General features: G+C 50.5%; 1 protein-coding gene across 1 annotated transcript; it reads right to left on the bottom strand.

The window, feature by feature from the left end:
* Positions 1–16,919: 16,919 nt before the first annotated feature.
* On the bottom strand, positions 16,920–20,778 carry NKX2-6 (NK2 homeobox 6). Its single transcript, XM_075555715.1, has 2 exons — positions 20,502–20,778; positions 16,920–17,524 (listed from the first exon to the last, which is right to left on the bottom strand). Exons 1-2 carry the CDS (start codon positions 20,776–20,778, stop codon positions 16,920–16,922), a joined length of 882 nt encoding a protein of 293 aa, XP_075411830.1.
* Positions 20,779–21,644: the final 866 nt, after the last annotated feature.

The raw sequence follows: 21,644 nt of genomic DNA, 5'->3' as shown, positions 1-21,644 counted from the left end.
AGAATGCTTTGAAAATGATGGCGGCATATGTGCAAATGTGCTTGACACACTGGATGAATGTATGGATTGTGATAAGAGAAGTAAGAGCCCCTATAAGAGCATTTTTTAAAAAGAAAAAGGGCACCAGGAGAATCAGGAGGCCAGCTGCAAGATGGACCAAGGGCAATGGGAGGGAGGGAAGGAAGGGGGGACTATGCAGGGTGATTGCATAGGAACGGGATGGCAGGGTCACTGTGAGGGTGGGCTTTGGGTTCTGAGAGGCCAGCATCCAAACTCAGCTTCTACCCTTGATGAGGTGCATGACCTTGAGTAAGCCTGATCGCCTCCCTTGATAAATGGGAACAGCAATGGCTGTCATGCAGAATTACCCTGAGGACTGGCCGGGGTCGAGTATGTAAATCATTTCGTTCAGTGTCCTGCCTAAGCATAACATGTAAGAGGTTCAGCCGGCGTCATTTCTCTTGCTTCTGAAGAGTCTGGTCATACACACACATGACAGAGAGAGAAACAGGAATCCTAGCTTCTACAAGCTCACCCCAGAAGAGCTTGGCCACTCATCACATCCTCATAAATGTGAGTGCTTGAGAAGCAAGAGGAATGTGTGTGCCGAGGCGCATTTCTACTTCAACAGCATTGTTTTGTGACTTAGGTATACACCAGTTCTGAATACACAGAGGCCTTGAAGCTTAAGGCTCTGGCCCACAAGTTTTTGAGGCCCAGAGTTGGTGGGGAGCCTCTCAGGAGACAGAGAACCAGCCGTCCTGGGCACAGAGCCTTCTGCAGATGGTGTAGTAACAACGAATGTCCTTGTCTGTGCGCTGCCTCCCGGCCACGTATATGGAGAAGTAGCCAGGTCAAAACCAAAGGCAAGGCCATCATCAAAGGCCACCACAGCCCTCGAGACCAGTGAGGATGGCACCCAACTGCCTCCAGCTGCTCTGGAGACAGTGGACATTGGTGCGGGCAGACACTGGCAGTCATGGCCTGATTTTAATGCACATTTCACCCTCTGACCATTTTGATCTTCCTGAGTGGAGCCTGTCGTTCTCATCCTGCCACCCCTCCAATCCCTGCCCTGACCTACCACTTCCCATCCTGCAGTTCCCGCTGGTCTACGCTGAGAGCCTTGACAAGTTATCTATAGGTTTGGAGAATTTTACTCTGTCATGTACAACAGTGATTCTCAACCTTCCTAATGCCTCGACCCTTTAATACAGTTCCTTATATTGTGGTGACCCCCCAACCATAACATTATTTTTGTTGTTTCTTCATAATAACAAATTTTGCTACTGTTGGGAATCTGGCGACCCCGGTGAAAGGGTCATTCGATGCCCAAAGGAGTCGCAACCCACAGGCTGAGAACCGCTGAAATGGTCCAGATTGTGACACCCCTCACTTCTTCACCCCTAGGAGATGGGACCATTAAATGGTCCTAATGAGTGGGATTCCATAAGAGGATGAAAGGTTAAACATTTTATCGTCTGAAATGATGTTGCTAAGAGATGGACAAGGGGCCATCTAGGTGAAAAGTAACAAAGTCCACATGGAAGAACTGCACCAGCCTGTGTGATCGCGAGGTGTCAATGGGATCAGGTATCAGGCATCAAAGAACAAAAAGATCATATCATTGTAAATGAAGAGGGTTGCAGAGTGGGAACCCAAAGCCCATCTGTGGGCAACTGGACATCTCCTTACAGAAGAGTCATGGGGAGGAGACGAGCCAGGCAGGGTACAGTGTAGCAAGGATGAAACATACAACTTTCCTCTAGTTCCTAAATACTTCCTCCCCACCACTAGCATGATCCCAATTCTACCTTACAAATCTAGCTAGACCAGAGGATGTACACTGGTACAGATAGGTACCGGAAACATGGAATTCAGGATAGATGAACCCCTCAACACCAGTGGTGAGAGTGGCAATACTGGGAGGGGAGGGTAGAAAGGGGGAACCAATTACAAGGATCTACATATAACTCCCTCCCTGGGGGATGTACAACAGAAAAGTGGGTGAAGGGAGACATCAGACAGTGTAAGACGTGATAAAATAATAATTTATAAATTATCAAGAGTTCTTGAGGGAGGGGGGAGTGGGGAGGGAGGGGGGAAAATGAGGAACTGAGGCTCAAATAGAAAGCAAATGTTTTGAGAATGATGATGGCAACAAATGTACAAATGTGCTTGACACAATGGATGTGTGCATGGATTGTGATAAGAGTTGCATGAGCCCCCAATAAAATGACTTTTTAAAAAAAAAAAAAAGAGAGATGGAATCTTCCTCTTCAGTCTAGAGCACGTGACACCAATACAGAGCTGGTGGTGGGGTCTTGCTCCATGATGGTATCTCTATGGCTCCTGTTTTTATTGGTCAGAGATGATAAAGCAACCCCCAGAGGAAGAGTGAAGCGGCACAAGGGGATACCCCTTCCTGGTGTGGCCGTGTCTGGGTTACTTTCTTTAGATGTATGGATTTGGGATTATCAGAAGACCCCGCTTGCTCTAAGGGTGAGTTTTAGGAAGAGTGATTGTAAGCACCTTGAGCTTCCACCTCTGCCCTGTTTCCCATCATAGACCTCATTGTGGTATAAGAAGCTATTGAGGTGGTGCATTGATGACCCATTTATTTTCTGCTTTAAATTTTTGGTTGAAACAAGGCATTTATATTAGTGGACGTGTATGGAATATTCGTTTGGACACACATTGTGTTAGTCTGGGATGACTAGACAAAACAAATCCAGAGACATTCATATGTGTATAAGAAAGAGCATATGTGTATATATAAGAGCAATTGAATATTGAAAAAACATCCCAGCCCAGTCCAGATCAAGTCCATACGTCAATTATTAGCCCATATGTCTTATACCAATCTATAAATTCCTCCTCAGGCTCACGTAACACATGCAATGATGCGAATGCAGGACGATCACAGGCCAGCGGACAGAAAATCCTTGTGGATCCAGTGGCACTGTAAGCATCTCAGTGCTGGCAGGGGTCTTCACACGGCTTCTTCAGCTCCAGGGCTCTAGAGCAGCTCCGTGTGTCTTGTCCACAGGAATATCTTGCAGGAAATGAGCTATTTATCTCCAAGTGAGGTCTTCCAGCTGCGACCTGATTGACAGGCTCACATTGACAACAGATTATCACACATATATCCCTCAGTGCTCTGGAAGAAGATTCTGTGGGGGAATACTTGTTATTCTAGATTCAGGCGAAAAGTTAGGTGAGACGCATATGTCTCTCTAAACTTTGCGGGGGGGGAGGGGGAAAGATTAGTGGGATCTATTTGTCCCTCTGTACTTTTCATCACATTCTAGATCCCTTGCCAGGTGCATACAACTTAAGGCACCTGAAAATGTGTTGTTTGTATGAAAGTGAAATCATTGTGAAAAAAGCAACTTCTGAATAATACACCCCAAACCCAACCTACTGCCATCAAGGCAATTCCAATTCATAGTGACTCTGGGATTTCTGAGACTCAGTCTTCATGAGAGCAGACAGCTTCATCTTTCTCCCAAGGCTGCTAGGTTGGAACTACCCATCTTGTGGGTAGCGCCCAACACCTAACCCACAGCCCACCTGCCAGGCTTATCCCCCAGTATTAAAGAGACAAAACATTTGCAAACTAAGCATCATCTTCTTTTGCAACTCCAATAAGCATCAGCTCGTATAATAGCCTGTAATTTAATACACTGCAAATAAAAAGTAATTTACAACATATGCTAATGTCTTCCACTGGAATGGAAGAACTGTTTGAAAATAGTTATTCAGGTCCCCTCCGAATGGCTGTGTGTACTGTCCGAGGGAAAGCAGCTGCCCCATCAACAGCAAAGGGGAAAAATAGGTGAACATTGTATGTCCTGAGGATCATGAAAGAATTAGGAGATCACAAACAGATGCATTGTGCTGGGGCTGGAAGGAGGTGTTGGACAGCCGAGGTTGACTTTTCAAAAGTATTTCCATCCTTGGATCTTAGCTGTTACTCATTACACCCTGTGATGAAGAGAAGCTGACTTCGTTTTTCAACCTGGAATCATCAGGAATGGGATGCGGAGCTATCCGGAGCTCCATAGACGGTGCTGGCCAGCAGAGCTAATGTAGCATGGACGCAAGGCAAGATCAGAGGCATGTGAGGAGCAGCTTGGGGGACCTGAGTCCTGGTTTCAGCCATCCTTAGGCCAGGCTCACCTCCAGCCTTCCTGACAGTTAGTGATTTGAGCCATGAAATCACAATGATTTGGGGGGGAGTGGGGAGTGAGACAGCTCTACTTTGTCCTACAGGGTGGCTGAGTCCAAATTGAAGTGATCGTAATGGGTTTGGTTTGAGTTGGGGTGCCATCACTGCAGCCCAAAGCATCGTATCGACGGGAGCTGACTTAGCATAACCCCATTATAGGCCAGAGGAAAAGGGAAGCACGGAGAAACAGAGAACTCGCCCTCCATCCCAAAGCTGGTCCGAGGCTGAGCCAAGCCAGAATTCAATAGATTCCATGAAATCTCACCTCCAAGGAGCCTCAACTCAAGAAGAGCTAAGTACCAGTTCTCTGGTAGGGAGCAGGTCAAGGTGCGTGGGCTGATGGGATCGCTTTCCTTCTGGGAGTCTGAAAGGGAGCAGGGACAGGGGTGGAAAGGTGCACAGAGCCAGATGGTTCATCTGTTAGCAACATTCACTTTACCAATCCTTCCACATGGGAATTCTAAACCCAGAGAGTCACAAGTCAAACCGAAAGAAGAACTTGAAAGAAGACTTGCTGGGTTTCTATTGTGACTCCGTGACTTACAAACTGTGTGACTGTGGACCAGGCTGTTACTCCCCTAGTTATGAGTTGGACGGCAACCTGCATGGTCGGCAGTTCGAAACCACCACCAGCTCCACGGGAGAAAGACTGGACTTCCTATTCCCGACAACAGCCGCGGTCTGGGGAACCCCATAGGGGTCGCTACGAGTCAGCACGGACGCGGTGGCAGTATGTGGCAAGTAGTCCAAATGGTTAAACATTCAGTTAGCCGAAAGTTGGTGGTTCAAGACCGCCGGAGGGCCCCTCAGAAGAAAGTCCTGGGGAACTAGTTCTGAAAACCCAGGCCGCCATTGAAAACCCTGTGATGCAGTATTCCTCAGCCACAGATGACGTCACCAGAAGTCAGAATCATCTCGATGGCCAATGGCTGGTTTTCTCTCTGATGCTTGCTTGCATCTGATGTGCTGCGAAATGCCACCTTATCATGCGTCCGTGTCCCACTAAAGCCAGGGCCACCAACAGCTGGTGTCTGGACGCCCTTCCCCGGCTGCTTCAAAGCACCCTCGGCTCCCTCCTAGCTGTCACTATCGAAAGAGGAAGGCAAAGGGCTTGGCCTGAAAAAGGAGCCTGATGGAGAAAGGGCTCCAAGCAGAACGTGCCCAGGAACTGGGGGAATTCCCTTTTCCCCTGGGGTTAAATTGGGGGCGGTGGTGCCCCCTGGTGGAAGCTCCAAGCTCCGCGAGCAATCGCTGCGCGTGACTGACTGCCCAGATGCTGTTATCTCCAGCACCAAGTGCCTGGCATTTAGGCAATGCTTTTAAGAAATGACTGATTTTGAATCCAGATATCCCTGGCTGGAGATCAGGGCCCCTGGGAATAGTCATCTATGATCTCAAACATGTAAAAGCATTCTTTCCTTTGAGGCTGGCACAAAAATACCAGAGCAGAAACACACCGCGGTCAGCCAGCAGCGGTGTTGGATGCTGGATCGTTAGAAAACAGAGCTGTGTGCTTACGTGGTCAGATCTCAGCAAGTGCGTCGCTCTTTGATGATTATTAAAAGGCCACTGAAGAGTATCATGGAATGAATGCCAATGGCTTTGGGAGGCTCGACTTCTCCCCTGAGTGGGGGTAATTCTGGGTTTCTTCATCACTCTGAGCCTCCGTTTCCTAGTTTGGGAAGCAGAGTACAAACTGACTGGGCTCATTGGACCCTGAGGTACAGAGCGTGATCGTAGGTAGTAAAAAATGACATAATGAATGACAAGCACCGAGCATGGCATCTGACCCTTAGTGTGGGCTCAGCACACAATGGTTTTCTCTACCCAGGGATAGACTTCACTTCCACCGCATCTCTGATGGTTGACTCAAATCCATACCATTCTGCACATATTTCTAGGGTACTCACCACCTTCTCGTGTAACCCTGGAACATGGAAGAGCAGTGTGTTTGCTTTCACGTTATTTCCAACCCACAGCAACCATGGGGTTTCCATGACTGCCTTTTCAGAAGTAAGGTAAGAGACAAAAAATCCCAAAATCAATCTAAATGAACTGCAGTCAATCAACTCTGACTCATAGAGACCCTATAACAGAGCAAAACTGCCTCTCTGTGTTTCCAAGGTGGGAGCAGACCGCCTCATCTTTCTCCCCCTGAGCAGCTCACAGGTCTGAGCTGCTGACCCTGTGCATGGCTGCATGGCGCCTAACCCACTGCACCACCAGGGTTCCTTAGGGAGAAAGGAGGGAGAGGTAAAAAGGTAAGCAGAAAAGGTTAGCAGGACCGACCGTGGAGGAGCCCGAACAGCCAGACACAACTACTTTGGATAAATTGCAGTATCGACTCCCCCACCTGGTTCAAGGTAAAAAGACATTTGAAAAAGCAGTGTCTACTAAACCTGGCCAGATGGATGCCTTTTGACCCTGGGAGACCAGTTAGGAGGCTATTGTCTCTGGCCAATGAGAGCTCATGGCCTGAACGAAGCTAGTAGTGATGGGATCCTGAAGAAGCAGCTAGGGGGATGGAGAACGTGTCATCTGACTCAGAAACAAGCCCCAAACTCACTGCAATGGAGTGGGTTCCAAGTCCTCGTGACCCGGGCCCCTGTGGGTGTGACTAGCTGCTGTTAGCGATGCCCTTTGACTCGATGCTTCTAATGAGAAGGAGAAAAACGTCCAGCAGGATGATGGAATTCCAGCCTTGGTGACAGGAAGCAGGCAGTGGACTGTGGAGAGTTGAGCAGGAGAGAGGTGGACAGACATGGCTCTGTTTAGATGAGAGCGTCTGGGAGACGTTTACATGGAGACAGCCAGGAAGTAGCTGGCACTTTCCCTCTGAAAATCAGGAGGGAATGCCGGCAGGTGCTGTAGATCTGATAGTGGTGGGATTGGAGAGTCCTCTGCAGAGAAATGGTAGTTAGGCCTTCAGAGGAGAGATTTATTGGGTGATGGGGGGGTGGGGTGGGAGTGAGCAGGCAAGCTGGGAATCAGCATCATGGATGAACGAATCCAGTCTGCAGCTTTCCATGTCACCTCGCACATCGTCCTTGCTTCTCACACACTTGGTTCCCTTTCTCTCCATATCTAGCCATGTGTTTCTCCCTCTCCGGCCTCGCCACCATCCTACCCATCCTTCCAGGCTCACTGCAAGCCCCTCCTCTTTCCTGGCGCTCGCCCCATCATAGTGGCTTGATTCTTCTGTCCTTAAACATGGAGAGCTCTTGCATCGTCTGTTGGACGAGGAACATGTTCAGCTGCTCCGGCAGAGGCCAAAATAGCAGCGGCGGAACCTAGACCAAGGGGGATTTGTCCCGGGCATCAGCCCGCAGGTAAGCACATCAAGGCTGCTGCGGGGATCTGGTCGTGCTCCGAAACCTCACTTTTGTACATCTTCTTGATGGAGCACAATCTAAGCTAGTGGCTGCTCCCGCCCCCCACCTCCCTCCGCCCCCATCTCATCTCCATTCCAGCCAGCAGTAAGGAAAGGCCAGAATTGGAGGGAAGGCCCAGCCTGGAGGCTGCACACATCTCTTCTGTTAGCATCCCACTGGCGGCGTAGTGGTTACCTGTTGGGCTGCCAACGGAGAAGTCAGCAGTTCAAAAGCGCCAGCCACTCCGAGGGAGAAAGACGAGATGTTCTTGCTTCTCCAGTACAGAGTTCGAGTCTCAGAAGTTCGCAGGGCCATATCTACCCTGCCCTACAGAGTCGCTGTGAGGCACATCGACTCAATGGCAGTGAGTCAGCGGCCTTCTAGAGGATTCTGAACCACCAAGGAGCCAGGTCAGAGCTTAGGTCTGTGATGGAGACTGTCCGAGGCCATGCACGGATGCCAAGTGGCAAGTGTTTCCCCATTTGATCAGACAGCCAATGGTGGCTGAGCTTCTGCTCTGACAGGCACAGGGCATGTGGGAAACACACAGGCCTCTAAGGTAGGTACAAGACTGACTGCTTTTGTTTGTTTGTTACCGGTCTTCTGATGCCTGTTCTCAGTCCCAATGATACCTCATGATCCCATCAGCTGGTGTGCTTCTTCCGTATGGGCTTGTTGCTTCTCAGCTAGATGGCTGCTTGTTTAACTTCAAGCCTTTAAGACCCCAGACGCTATTTCTTTTTTTTCTTTCTACTTCTTCAAATAGTGGGACACCACCATATTGTTGAGAACAAGGGGGTTGGAGCAGAGACCCAAAGCCCATCTATAGATGATGGGGCAGCCCCCTAGAGAGGGGTTACAGGGAAGGGATGAGTCAACCAGGGTGCAGTAAAACACCAAAGAAACACACAATATTTCTCTGGTTCCTTGAGGCTCCTTCACCTCCCCCCCCACACCCCCAGCCCCACACAATTACGACCCCAGTGCTGCTTCTCACTCCAGACCAGACATAGCATGTACACAGGTACAGATAAGACATAAGAGCTCATGACACACAGAATCCAGGAACAGGAACGGGAATAGCGATACCAGAAGAGTCAGGGGAAGGTGGGGCAAGGTGAGGAGGAAGGGGGAACTGATCACAATGGTTGACATATAACCACACACACCCTTCCCCTCCAGGGGGAAGAACAACAGACACCATGGGGGAAGGGAGACAGTGATCGGTGTGAGATATGAAAATAATAATTTATAATTTATCAAGGGGTCACAAGGGTGAAGGGAGGGAAAAAAATAGGAGCTGATACCAAATGATCAATAGAAAGTAAGTGTCTAGAAAAGAATGATGGCAACATATGCTTGACACAATTGATGTATGGATTGTTGTAAGAGTTGTAAGAGCCCCCAATAAAATTATCTTGTTAAAGATAATTTATCTTTTTAAAGATAATTTATCTTGTTAAAGATAATTATGTTTTTGTTTTTATTTAAAAAATAAGATGGCAAGGAATAAAAATAAAACTATAGATTTAAGCAAAAATAAATAAAACTGTTTATAAGGGATAAGAAACCCAGAGTAAATGCCTTATAGCTGGGAAGTTCACGGTGCTACAGGAACGCACGGGTACTGGCTCCCACAAAGGCATTGAGAAGGGCTTCTCTGGGGATGCCCAGAGGGAGGAGGAAGGGAGTACCACTGGAGCCAGGACCCAGGAAAGGAAGTGCTCACCTTTGGCCTGCCCAAGTCTTCACTTAGGATTCCAATTTCCTGGGCCCTACGGTTTCAGGCAATTTAGCTGGGCTGGTGACAGGAGTCACTGAGGACAGGCTAGAAGGGAGGCAGGTTGGACAGAGAGCAGCTTATACAGACGGCCCCTGGGGGACTGAGTTAGGAAGCTCTCTGGAGGCAGATGATTGGTTTCCTTACAGTGGAATCTGGACTTTGTCACGATGGAGACCCCTCCTTCTCTGGGGCTGACGGTGGGGGAGCTTGCAGGACAAGTCTAAACAGAGTCAGGCAGAGCGACTTCCCACGGAGAGCTCTCTTGGCTAAGGGGGGAGAGGGGTGGCGACTGAGGACAAGAAACAGCTTAGGGCCAGATTCTTCCCACTTTCACGCGTTGGCCCATTGAAAATACAAATGGGTGTAATTGGGAGTTCAAAATGCAGAGGAAACTGTGGACAAAAATGGGCACCGGGGAGAGGCACATAGAGATCCACACCCACGGGACTTTAAAATGCCCAGAGGCCCACAGGCATCAAGAGATGCAGCTGTCTGTCTCCCATCCACCCCCCACCTCGTCTGGCATCCTGCTTCCTGTGTATCCTGTCCCAGTGCTTCCTAAAAGGCTCCTGCTCCTCCTGTGCTGCTTGCACTCAGGACCAAGGGGGCAGTGTCACCTCACAGTCGCTTGGCTTGCCTGAGAAGAGTCTTCAGTGCAAATCACCCAGAGCAGTGGGGGCAGAGGGCTGAGGTCTGGTCCCAGTTCTCCCACTAAGTCAGCATGGCTGACACCTTTTCCGCCCTTGGCCTCTTCATCTGTGAATGGGAACAGGACTCCCTGCTGCCTCAGATGAGGGTGGCCAGTGTAGAATGAACTCATGCAATAGTTAAAAGACCTGGTTATCTGACTAGAATTCTATCAGAGGGGAGACTCTCCTTGCTCCGTGTGTCATGACAGTGAGAGCCCAGGAATAGCTCCAGCTACCGGATGAAAACAGCCAGCCACACCTGTGAGAAAGGCCACCACTCACGGCACGTTGGTTACAAATGTGCATCTGGAGCAACCTACATTTTCACCAGCATGTCGACCAATAAACCGACGGGACACAGGACAGCCACACAATATAGCAACATAGACATTGGCCAACTGGAGTGGCACCCCTGCCTGGTACGTACCCAGCCATGAGGTGTGCAGTGTTTGCACAATCTGATGTCTGTTTGGGACTTTGGAGGATTGGGAGTGAAGGGGGTGGAGTCTAGTTTGTCTGTCAGATCACAGCTACTGAGGCCTCTGCATGGGCATGGCCTTCTCCTGAGAATTCTGGGAACTTCTGTATGTCCTCGTTGGAAGTGGGAAAGGTTTTCTCTCCCTCGGCTCACAACCTTGGAGACTCTACTGACAAGAATCGAGACTCACTCCCTGAAAGACCTCTACTGACAAGACACCCAGCACTATGCCTTGGGAGCTGGAGAAGCCACCTGGACCTACTCTGATGCAACCAGAACTCTGGACCTGGAGAAGCCACGTGGAGACCCCTGCCACCACTGAGATGCTTACACACCACTGGATCCACAATAATTCCAACCAACTAGCCTGTGATCCTCCTACATTTAGCATCATTGCATGTGTTTCATGAGTCTGAAGAGGACTTTATAGATTGGTATTGGATCTGAACCACCAACCTTCCAGTTAGCCATCTAGTGTTCAGCTGGTTGTGCCACCCAGGAGCTCCTAAAGAGGTTGCTCCTGGGCTCGCTCAGGTCATGTAGGGCATTGCTAGTCTAACTGAGACTAGAACCAGTCACAGCAGCTCCTAACTTGGGGTCCTTCCCACCCACTCCCATTTCTTTAACCAGGTCTCTTTAAGAAGAGGGAGATGAGGGAGGGCACAGCTTTTAAGCTTGAGGAATTTCAATGTCTTATGGAAAAAAGGCAGTGGTGGGTGAGGACAATTGGCGATCTGGTAAAATAAATAACCCTATGAAGTCTGATACTGTAAACACTTCAGATGGAACTGAAAAAACATGCAGCTGTGTCCTACTGATGGTAATTTCCTAAATAGTAAGTACCAGAAATCGCTGGCAGCTCTGTGATCAAGAGTTCCACTCATCCTGCATCAATCTGCGGATGGGATTGAGGCCACTGGTACATAGGTGGCGCTGCATGAGCCTGAGGCTGGGAAGGGGAGAGGCTGACCAGGGAGCCAGGAAGTCTGCGATTTTATTGACTTATCCACCTGGCCTAGGTGAGACCCCTAGCCCTGGGACAGTCGGGAAAGGGACCTCTGCTATCTCTCTGAGAGCTTTTTGTTTTGTTTAGAGGTCAATTACTTCCCATTTGAGGAACTTGTGAACATTAAGAGGTGACTGGAGTGACGGGGCTGAAGGATGCAGATAAGAGCCTTGATTGCTTACAGAAAGCAGCTTGGTGAAAGCCCTGCCACAGATAAGCAGTTGTCCTGGGAGATGCACAAAAAGGGGCTGCTTTGGGTGGAAAGGAGATTACAGAGATGGGGAAGGGGCTGCTGGGGCGGGTGGAGGAGCTGGGAGAGGCGTGCATTTTAAAGTGATCCCCACCGGCATGGGGAGGTGGGAGACAGGAGTTTTCCTTCCCTCTCCTTTCCTTGTGAAAAGAAACTGTTGGGTCAGCTTCTGCCCCGTGGTCTGGAAGTAAGAGCTGTGCGCACTACACACAGGCGAGGTTTCTGTTAGAGACGTGCGAGTCACTCCTTTCATCGCTCCTTCCAGGAGTTGTCAGACCAGGAGAAATGTCTGCTGGGGCGCAGCAGCAACAACATCCGCGCTCATTGCAATACCAAAAGGACCCCCAGTGTGTGGGGTTCCCTCTCCCCACCCCTTGCTTCAGCCAACTGAATGGAGGGGTGGGGTTTACAGAAGCCCGCTCCGGTGAAGTAGCACTTCAGTGGAAGAAAGAAAGGCCCCCAAGGAGATGGATTGATCCCGTGACTGCAACAAAAGGGCTTCTACATCATGTCGTTCTAACAAGGGCACCGACCGGCCGTTCTGTTGTCCACCGGACTTGATGGCACCGAACCCCAGCCCCCGCCTCAGCTGTAAATTGCATCTCAAACAAGATACCCCTGGCTGCGGATGTGCCCATTTACAATCCTGGGACCTCTCCTGGAGCCGCTCCCAGTCAAGGGTGTCATTCCCACACTAATCACCAGGCTTAAGCCAGCCCCTCTGTGGAGCCTGCTCTAAGCACGCCGCCCCTCCCCGCCCATCTCCTCTCTCGTCGTCTGCACTCTCCTTTGACACACCAGCACACACCACCTTGTATTTTTAGATGCTTTTCTCATGCGAATGCTCGCTATCCAATTAGATAATACATTCTCTCAGTCTGGCCACCAAATCTTTGGTTTTTTTTTTCTTCTCTCTTGTGTCCCTATGGAGAGTGTTCGGTGATGGCTTACTTACAGGGGATGGAGCTAAGCCACTTTCCCCCTTCACCCCAGCGGCTTCCTTTCCACCGATACACATAAGGTGTGGCAAGGAGTGGGATGGAAGTTTTCTACTTGGGGAGCTTGCAGGCTTCTTCGGTCAGGCTCCCGTCTTAGAAGGGAGTGGGCTGGCGGGCCAGGGAGGTGGCATTTATTCCTTCTCTGTACCACACTGATCTACATTTCCGAGGCAGGGCCCTTACATAAAACACAACAATAACAACATTTAAAAAATAACGCTCTGTTTTTCTCTCTGATCTTAGAAATAATGTAATCTAATTCAACTAACAGTTCAGGGCCAAGCAGGTTGTTCCCGGTAGCAGCCCATTGCAGGCCTTACTCTTCCAGGAGCCAACACTGAGGATAACTGAAAGGCACCCGGGGTGTTTATAAAGACACTTTTATTGGCAGTGAAAATAGAGAAGAAAACGAGAGACTGGGTGAAAACAAACAAAAGGAGAGGGCAGGAACAAAGCTGTAGGGGAAATATATATATTTAAACATTTATCATTTATCTTTTTGTTTTAGCTTCAACAGAGGAAATTTAAAACTGCAGTAAGGTGGCCAATGATAAAATGGCAAGGGACTTGGATAGACATTGCACCAAAAGAGGACATTCAAATGACAACCAAATACAGAAAAGATGCACCACCGTACTGTCATGTGATAGATGCTAATCAGAGCCACCATGAGCTACGATTTCACTCACACTGAGAGGATTAAGGTACACACACACACACACACACACACAGACAATAACAAATGTTTCTGAGGAGGATGTAGGGAAATTGGAATCTTATGCACTGATGGTAAGAGTACAAAACGGTACAGCCATTGGGGATGGCGGTGCATTGGTTTCTAAAACAGAATTGAACAGAAAACTAAATAATGAACTACCATCTGCCCCAGTGATTCTGCTTCTATATACCAAACACAGACTTGAAAGCAGAGACTCAAAGAGATATTTACAACATTCACAGGAATCATAAAGGTGGAAACCACCTAACTGTTCACCAGCAGATAAACAAATGAACAAAATGTGGTACCTCTATACAATAGACTACTCATCCAGTAGGTGGGACGATGTCTTGATACATGCTATAGTTAGTATGCATGGAGCTTGAAGCCGTGATGGAGTGAAATAAGCAAATCACAAAGGGCAAATATTGTATGACCTCACTTACACAAAAGACAAGAAAAGGCAAATAGATAGAGACCAAGGTTTATTAGTGCTTAGCAGGAAAGGGAGGAAAGGGACAGGAGGGCTCATGGTGATGGGGGAGATTAAGCATAGAGTTGCTTATCTATCCAGTTGATTGCTGCGATTGCCATCAATATGTTGTAAAAAGGTGAATTGACAAAAGTTGGATGATAGACTTCATTACACAATGACTAAGAAAGAAAGGGTGGCTGCTGAAATGGTGTATGTATAACGAAAAACCCCATTGGAGTTAGTTCCTTGCCTTGGAGTTTTTAGGGCCATAGTTTCATAGGACATTCCAGTTAATTGGCCTAATAATGTGTTTAGTGCTTCTGTTCTACCTCCTACTTGGTTATGCAATAGCTAGGGTCCTGAGAGCTTTCCAGGAGCCATCCAAGACACAATTGGTCTCTCTTCACCTGGAGCAACAGGAGAGTCAGGAATAGGAGGAGGAGCTCATGACCTCTTTTACCACAAGATCATGAAAACTGGATGGTGTCAGGCTTCCATTACTAAACATTTTAATCAAAGATCACAACAAAAATCCTGATCAACAGGAGGAAAATGTAATTAGGAATTTCACATTCTTATGGACTCCAGACTTTCTGGAGCCTTCAAGGGTAGATGAACCCTAACTACTGCCCTGGGATAATCATTAAACCTTAAAACAAGACATTTCCTGAAACTCATCTTAAAAATCAAACAATATTTAGTTTTACTAGCAAAAACAAACATCGCTGTCTTGGGCATTAGGCTCTTTGAAGAATCATCTATACTGTATCAAATTGACAACAGCGACCTGAAAGACTGGATAGGAACCTGAGAGGGCAGCGAGTTTACCTTAGTGAAGGAGGGGCAAGTCAGAAAAGGAGGGAGAGCATAATTGCACAACTCAAAGGATGTAAGCAATGATATTAAACTGTGAGTGTAGAAACCGTGGAACTGGCTGGCGCATATTTTGCTGTGAGTATTCCACTGCCACAAATTATGTAAAATTTTAAAGGAAAGGAAAATGATAGTAAGGGCTAGTCTACATAGAATCAAGCTGTCTCACTGCTCCCGGTTCAGTAAAAGTAACCAGGATGTATTCAGCAATAAGACTGCAAGCATCAAGCATCTTCAATAAATATTTGAATTCAGCTTTTGACTCAACTGTGGCCTAAGAGACAAGGACTAGAGTTTTCTGTGTCTCAAAAGATCATATAAATGAATGAGAGGGGCTGGTTTCTCTATTATAGTGCTCACCAAGGACAAATTTGTGTATTCGATGCTATACCACCATGAACAAAATGAGGTTGGTTTGCGGGTTTGGTTTGGTTTTGCAGTGTTCAGGTGTGCGTGATTTCTAACATATGGAGGGGAGTGTGTCATAATTTCCCTCGAGAATCCAGGCCTCCTGGACATCATTATAAGACAGCCAAGACTCCTCATGACCCCTGATGGCAAAGTGATTATGCGTTGGGCTGCTAACCTCAAGGCCAGCAGTTTGAAATCACCAGCCAAGGCTTTCTGCTTCCATAGTTAGGCTTGGAACCCCACAGGATCAGTTCTACCCTGTCCTGTAGGATCTCTCTCTCTCTCTCTCTCAGAGTCAGTAACTTTGGTTTAGGTTACGATGGAGGTGAGGAGGTGTTCTCTCCTGTCACTTGCTTTCCTGATACAGAATTTAGAAACGGGTTATGCTTTGAAAGATCCTCCAAAAAGAGGGAGGGGGCCGTGAGAGAAGAAATCAGGCAATCTACACACACACACACACACACACACACACACACACACCTGTCATTTTGTCCTATTTTGGTGGCTTTCTTGGTGTCAGAACCTTTGCCAGGGACTATTTCAAATACCAGCAAAGGTCACTGAAGGCTGACAGTTTTCGGCAGAGAATTTAGATTTGAACAAGGAAGAAAGACCTGTCTGTGATCTACTTCCACAAAGCAGCCAGTGGAAGCCCTGTGGACGGCAATCGAAGCAGTAATGCTTAATGCCAGGTGAGCCCCTACATTGAAAACATCCCCAGGGACTACAATGGGCTCCTCTAGAGCAGTGATCAGGGAGATGGTCCAGAGGAGGCAACTTTCCCCTCTGGTCTTACAGCAAAGCTCTCTAAGAGCTGGAGCCCACTGGAAGGCAAGTGACACCAGTCATCTCCCCTCTGGACAGCTCATTTTGTCTCCTTAGGAGAGCGTGCATTGCAGGCTCAGAACGTCTGGGTTTTGTGGGGTTGGCTTGCTTTATTTGAATTCGCAGAAAGAACCGATACATGCAGGTCCCGACACACTCAAGCACACACTAGCAAACACACACAGGGATGCATGTACTGTATTGGCTTGAGATGTTGGAGGACACACAGATAAAATGCAAGCGACTGCGCGAAGGAAGAGCCAGCACACAGAGGACACGCCCTGAATCTGGGCGAGGTCTGACATCCCTCGCCTTGCTGCCTTTGAAGGGATTTTTTTAGAACCCCCCCCCCCCATAACACAAGGGAATGTATAGTCCTTCTAAGAGAACCTGCTAGCTCTTCCTCTTTTCTCGTCTTCACCCCACTCCCCTCTCTTAGGCCTCCTTCTCCCTCTTCCATCTTCCCTGGTACGTTGGGCCCAGTAGACCACACCACCCACGTTGGGCCCAGTAGATCACACCACCCGCGGTGCTCCTAGTATCCCGGGGTTTCTTCCTCTGGGGCTTCTTCAGGTCCAGGCCGCACTCGATTCCCTCTGGGACTCCCAATGCCTCTGGGGGTGGGGAAAGCTTATGGAACTTTACTTGGGGGTCAGTTTGCGATCTCAGAGCTTTTTTTTTGTTTGAGGGGGCGGGGGGGGGGGGAGAAGCGCCTTGTGATGTCTGCTTCCCTTCGGCCAGACAGACCCTCAACACAGTCGCGGCCCGTGCTCGGAGAGGGGCAGAGATGGGACTCCTGGGCCTGGTCGCCTCACCAGGCCCTGACGCCCTGCAGCGCTGCGGACAGATGGTGCTCTGGACTCCCGCCAGGGCCGCTCCCGCCAAAGCCCCCCAGGGCCAGGGGCCCGGGCGGCGCGGGGCCGGGGGACCCGCCTGCATATCTGCCGCCGAAGCCCGCACCGTAGGGGCCGGCGGCGTAGCCTCTGTAGCTGGAATAGGGCGCCGCGGCCGGGCCGTAAGGGCCGGGGAAGGCGGGTGCGCCGGGCCCCAGGCAGGGCTTGCCGTCGCGCACCAGCACGGGCACCGCCACCCGCCGCGGCGCTAGCGGGTGGCCCGCCAGTTCCAGGGACTTGTCCTGGCGCTGCCGCTTGCACTTGTAGCGCCGGTTCTGGAACCAGATCTTGACCTGCGTGGAGGTGAGCTGCAGCGCGCGGGCCAGGTGCTCGCGCTCGGGCGCCGACAGGTACCGCTGCTGCTTGAAGCGCCGCTCCAGCTCCAGCACCTGCGTCTGCGAGAAGAGCACGCGCGGCTTCCGCCGCTGCCGCGCCCTGGACGGTTCCGCGCCGCCGCCGCCGCCGCCGCCGCCGCCGCCGCCACCGCCACCGCGCGCCGGCGAGGCCGCGCTCAGCCCCGGCTCTGCAAGCACAGGAGGGATCCCCGTCAGCGCCAGAATAAGGCTCCTCTGAGCCCCTCTTGGCCAGCCAGGGATCCCTTTCCCGGGTCATTGTTCGGTCGGAAGCTGTGCGTTTCTAGCCATGGTAATAGGAAAACGCCCGCCGATTATTAGTGATGGTTTCACAACCGAATATTTCACACATAGACTATATTATACATATAATATATATAGTGTGGGAATATAAGTAATATGTATACTACATGTAGTATATACCCTCTATTTATAGAAGATGTGTTATATAAATATGTATTTATATTTGTACATATAAATAGATATTTGTATATAAATATTATATCTGTTTCTATTTATAAATATACATATCTGTTTCTATTTACAAAAGATATATTATATAAAGAGTGATTACGTGTATCTATACACACACTGCCTGTGTAGTATTTATGTAAGCACACCCTTAGGGAGCATCGTTCTTAGAAATGTGAGGAGCAGAGATACAGAGTCTAGCTACCAAGAAGACAATTTAAAATATATATACTTAACTGACTTTTCAGAGTGTTGCATTTATCTCAAAACGATAAGCGTGAAAGCAACCATGGGTGACGGTGAGGTGTAGTTGTTATAAAAGAAAACATTAACAGACAAAAAGAAGGGGAACTCCATTCCTCGGCAGCCTTTGCTCCCCGACCCCTTCTCTTCCTCCCTCCCCAAGGCCCGTCAGAAGGCGGCAGTCCCCCGCCCCCTCTGTAACTTTGGGAGCTCCTAAAACTTCAGTAAGGACATCTGCCTTTGGACCCTCTATAGCTAGCGCTTCCCCAAGAAATGCTTCATCAGTCTAGAGCAGCTCCATTTTCTTCTCCGAATGGAGACCCCACCGATCTGCCCTCCCACGCACTCTTGCTGTGAAGATTAAGTGTTATTTTGGGTTCTTCCCTCTGACCTGGATGAACTGTGGACAGTCCTAGGAGAAGAGCGGTCGGAGCAGAGACAAGGCAACCTTCTCTCTCCAGAGCCATTCTCTTTCGGCTTTGGCACCTTGGGAAGGAACCCAGGAGCACTCCGGGGTATTCCGCTACCAGCCCACCTTTCAAGTGTCTGGGACTTTTTCATCTTCCAGGGCTCCACCAGCACCAGGGACCCTGGCAGGCTCTCATGGCCGCCATGTTCTGTAATGCAACTGATCGGAATAAAACAAAATATTTCTTGACTCCTGGAGATTCTTGGTGCAGCGACGTGGGTAGATTTTTGAGCAGTAGAAGCTGAGCTCCACATGTGACTTTCTCCAAGCAGTGGCCCCTCTTCCCTTTGGAGTTATCCGTTGAGGGGCTGGCGTCCTCACGGTCCTCTTTCCCCAGAGCGGGCACCTCGCGGACAGCTGGACTCCGGCACTGGCCGCTGACCCGCGACCAGAGGCGTTGCCCAGTGCAGCCTTTTCTCCCTTCTCCCTACCAATCTCCTGTCTTGGTTAAGACGGAGGGAAATGTGGATTTTTTCAAAAATGGAAACTCATGCTGGGAGACACCCCAAAGCGCATGGAGGCTGCAAACGCTTCTCCAGGAAGAACAGGGCATGGTGGAGTCGTCACAGCAAACGGAACCAGTGCGTGCAGGTCGGAACCAAGCTGGGCACACCAGCTGTAGAGAGAAGGTAGCTGTTTGATATTTGATGTTTGCGGTGGGAAAACTTCCTGTAGAGGCGCCTGTGCTCCGGTTCGGAGAAGATTCCCTCCAGGACCAAGAGCGAGAATATTCCCAAAGGCGCGTTTTCTTAGCACACCAGAAAATGGCCAGGGGATGTGGCGAGAAGCTGTGGAGCCAGCAGGCGCCCCTTTCTTTTCAGGTCCCGTGCACTCGGGCTGAGGGGTCGCCGAGCTCTCAGTCCCGAGCATCCCCCGCCGCCCAACCCTGGGCCTCCATCGCTGGCCTCCACAGTCCAGCTCCCCAGGCTCTCAGGCAGCCGGGAAGAAGGAGTGCTCAAGGAGAAACGCATGGCAGCGGGGCTCCTGGCGAGGCATCCGAGGTGGTCCGGGAGCTCAGAGCAGAGCAGAAGCGATCGGGGCTAAGGGTCAATGCTCCCCTGGCTAGTGCCCACACAGCCCCTAGAGACCGGCAACTCCGCACCAACCTCTTTATTTATCCATTGTGTCCGTTTGCTTTGTGAATACAGGGTCCTCACAGGGCCTCACCCAGTGGTCTCGCCCTACCAGGCACTGGAGCCTGGGAGCGGTTTGATGGGGCAGGGAGCCGCAGACCTCTCGCCCCTCTCCGCCTCCCAGTTTAGGATTCTGAGAAAGCAAGAGAAACTTTTCCCTCCTAGGGAAGGCATGGCCTTCTTGCTGAAGCCTTCCTGCCCTAAGGGCCAGGCCCCCCGACAGACCGAACTCCTGGGTTTCTGCTTCCTTCCTGCAGGCTGGAGGGTCGCTCCCCCCCTCCCCCGTGCCCACAGTGACCAGCACCCGGCCTGAGCCGCCAGCTCCCAGGGTAGCTGAATCCTGAGCTGTCGGTCCTTCCTAAGCGCCAGTCTCCCAACCCTGCTGGACCCACCCAGGGACAGGACCCCACCGGATCACCACTTCTAGGCAGAGGAATGAGAGGGGGAGCAGGCCAGCCCCCAAGTCCCAGGAGCTGGTGCCCCCGCTGTGTTTCTCCTTCCAGGGCTGACGCTTTGCAGCTATAGTTTTAGTAGCTGGCGCAGGGTAGAGAGGCTCCGGAGGCCAGGGAAGGGGCTCTCATGTATGTCTGGTGAGGTGGGCAGACTGAAATATAGTTGGGGTGAGTGGAGGGGATGAGAGGCTGCAGTTGTGGAGGTGTGTTCAATTTTTGATGCACGCTGGATACCAGGGATGGGGTGGCGGGGAGACCTGTCTGTTGAAGGATGTAGATGAAGGAAACTAGGAACTGCATATCTCGCCCGTCTCAAGCCAGCCAGAAGTCATCTCCCTCTACCAGCCCAATCCAAGCCAAGGCCGGAGCGTGTACTCACGTGGCTCTTCCATCTGCTCCCTGTCCATTTCCAAGATCTTCTCACAAGGACCCCCGGGAGGCCCTGAACCTTCCAGCCTCCTTGGGTCGTTCCGGCTGTTCTGAGTGTTGTGAACCCGCCATCCACGCTGTTCTGGGTCCAGGTGCAGGTACCGATTGTTTTCCGGTCTCCCCCTAAGCCCTGGGAGTGGGGAGAGCTTGGGGTGACTCTGCTCCTGCTCCAGCCTCAGGATGTCATTGACTGAGAAGGGGGTGGAGGTGACTGGGCTCAGCAGCATGCCGAAAACAAAGGGGGTGGGGGTGTGAGCGTCCCGGGTCCCCTAGGAACCCAGTGCCCTAAACTACCCGGTTCTAGTCAGGTTCTAGTCATAGAAGATTCAGTGGACCCCCAGCCCTGGGACAGATGCCCAGGGTCTCCGCGGTGTTGGACCATCCCTGAGGACTGGGAGTGTGGTTGGGAGGAGGGCAGGACTGTAGGACAAGACCGTCACCCCCATTGGTTCCCGCAGAAACCACGTGCTAATCCGGCACCTTCCCCCACCCACTCCTCCTCACTAAACTCTTTCTCCTGGGGACCCTCTAATCTTGCCCATCCCGACACCTTCTGGGAAGAGCTGGTTCATACTGACTGCTCACAAAAGCAAGGAACACTGAGGAGAGATGGCTGTATGCGGATGGTGACTCTAGTGACAGGCCCGGGTCTGCCAGGGTCTACCCAGCGGGTGCGTAAGGTGGGGGTGGGAGTCCTTGCTGTGGAAACAGGCGGTGCAGCCAGCCTTGATGCCATCTCTCCACTCCAAGGTGGGAGGCAGGGGGCCAACTGGGCATCCTGGGGCGGAGAGCCTGTCCCTCCCAGGCCACCAAGGCTGGAAGGGAGAATCTTAAGCTAGCAGGCGGAGATCCCTTGATCCCAGAGGGAAGGTTGTATGCTAATGTCTTCAGCGGTGCCAGCAACTCCCCAGGGGGAGCTGCTAGAGCCCAGAAGGAGCAGGAGAGAGAAATTCTTTAAAGCTCTCCTTTGAGTTCAAGAGGTTGGCAAGGCGCCAAGGTAACAGCTGAGGTCCGGTGTTGAAGTGCAGAGAGGGGCTTACCTTGTTCTTATTTCATGTTCTTTCTTTTCCTGCCTAAAGGCCCTGCCTTGAAA

The sequence above is a fragment of the Tenrec ecaudatus genome, chromosome 8 (genome assembly GCF_050624435.1).
Source record: "Tenrec ecaudatus isolate mTenEca1 chromosome 8, mTenEca1.hap1, whole genome shotgun sequence".
NCBI classification, from domain to species: domain Eukaryota; kingdom Metazoa; phylum Chordata; class Mammalia; order Afrosoricida; family Tenrecidae; genus Tenrec; species Tenrec ecaudatus.
Note: the sequence above shows the minus strand (reverse complement) of the source record. Positions and strands in the feature narration are given on the sequence as shown.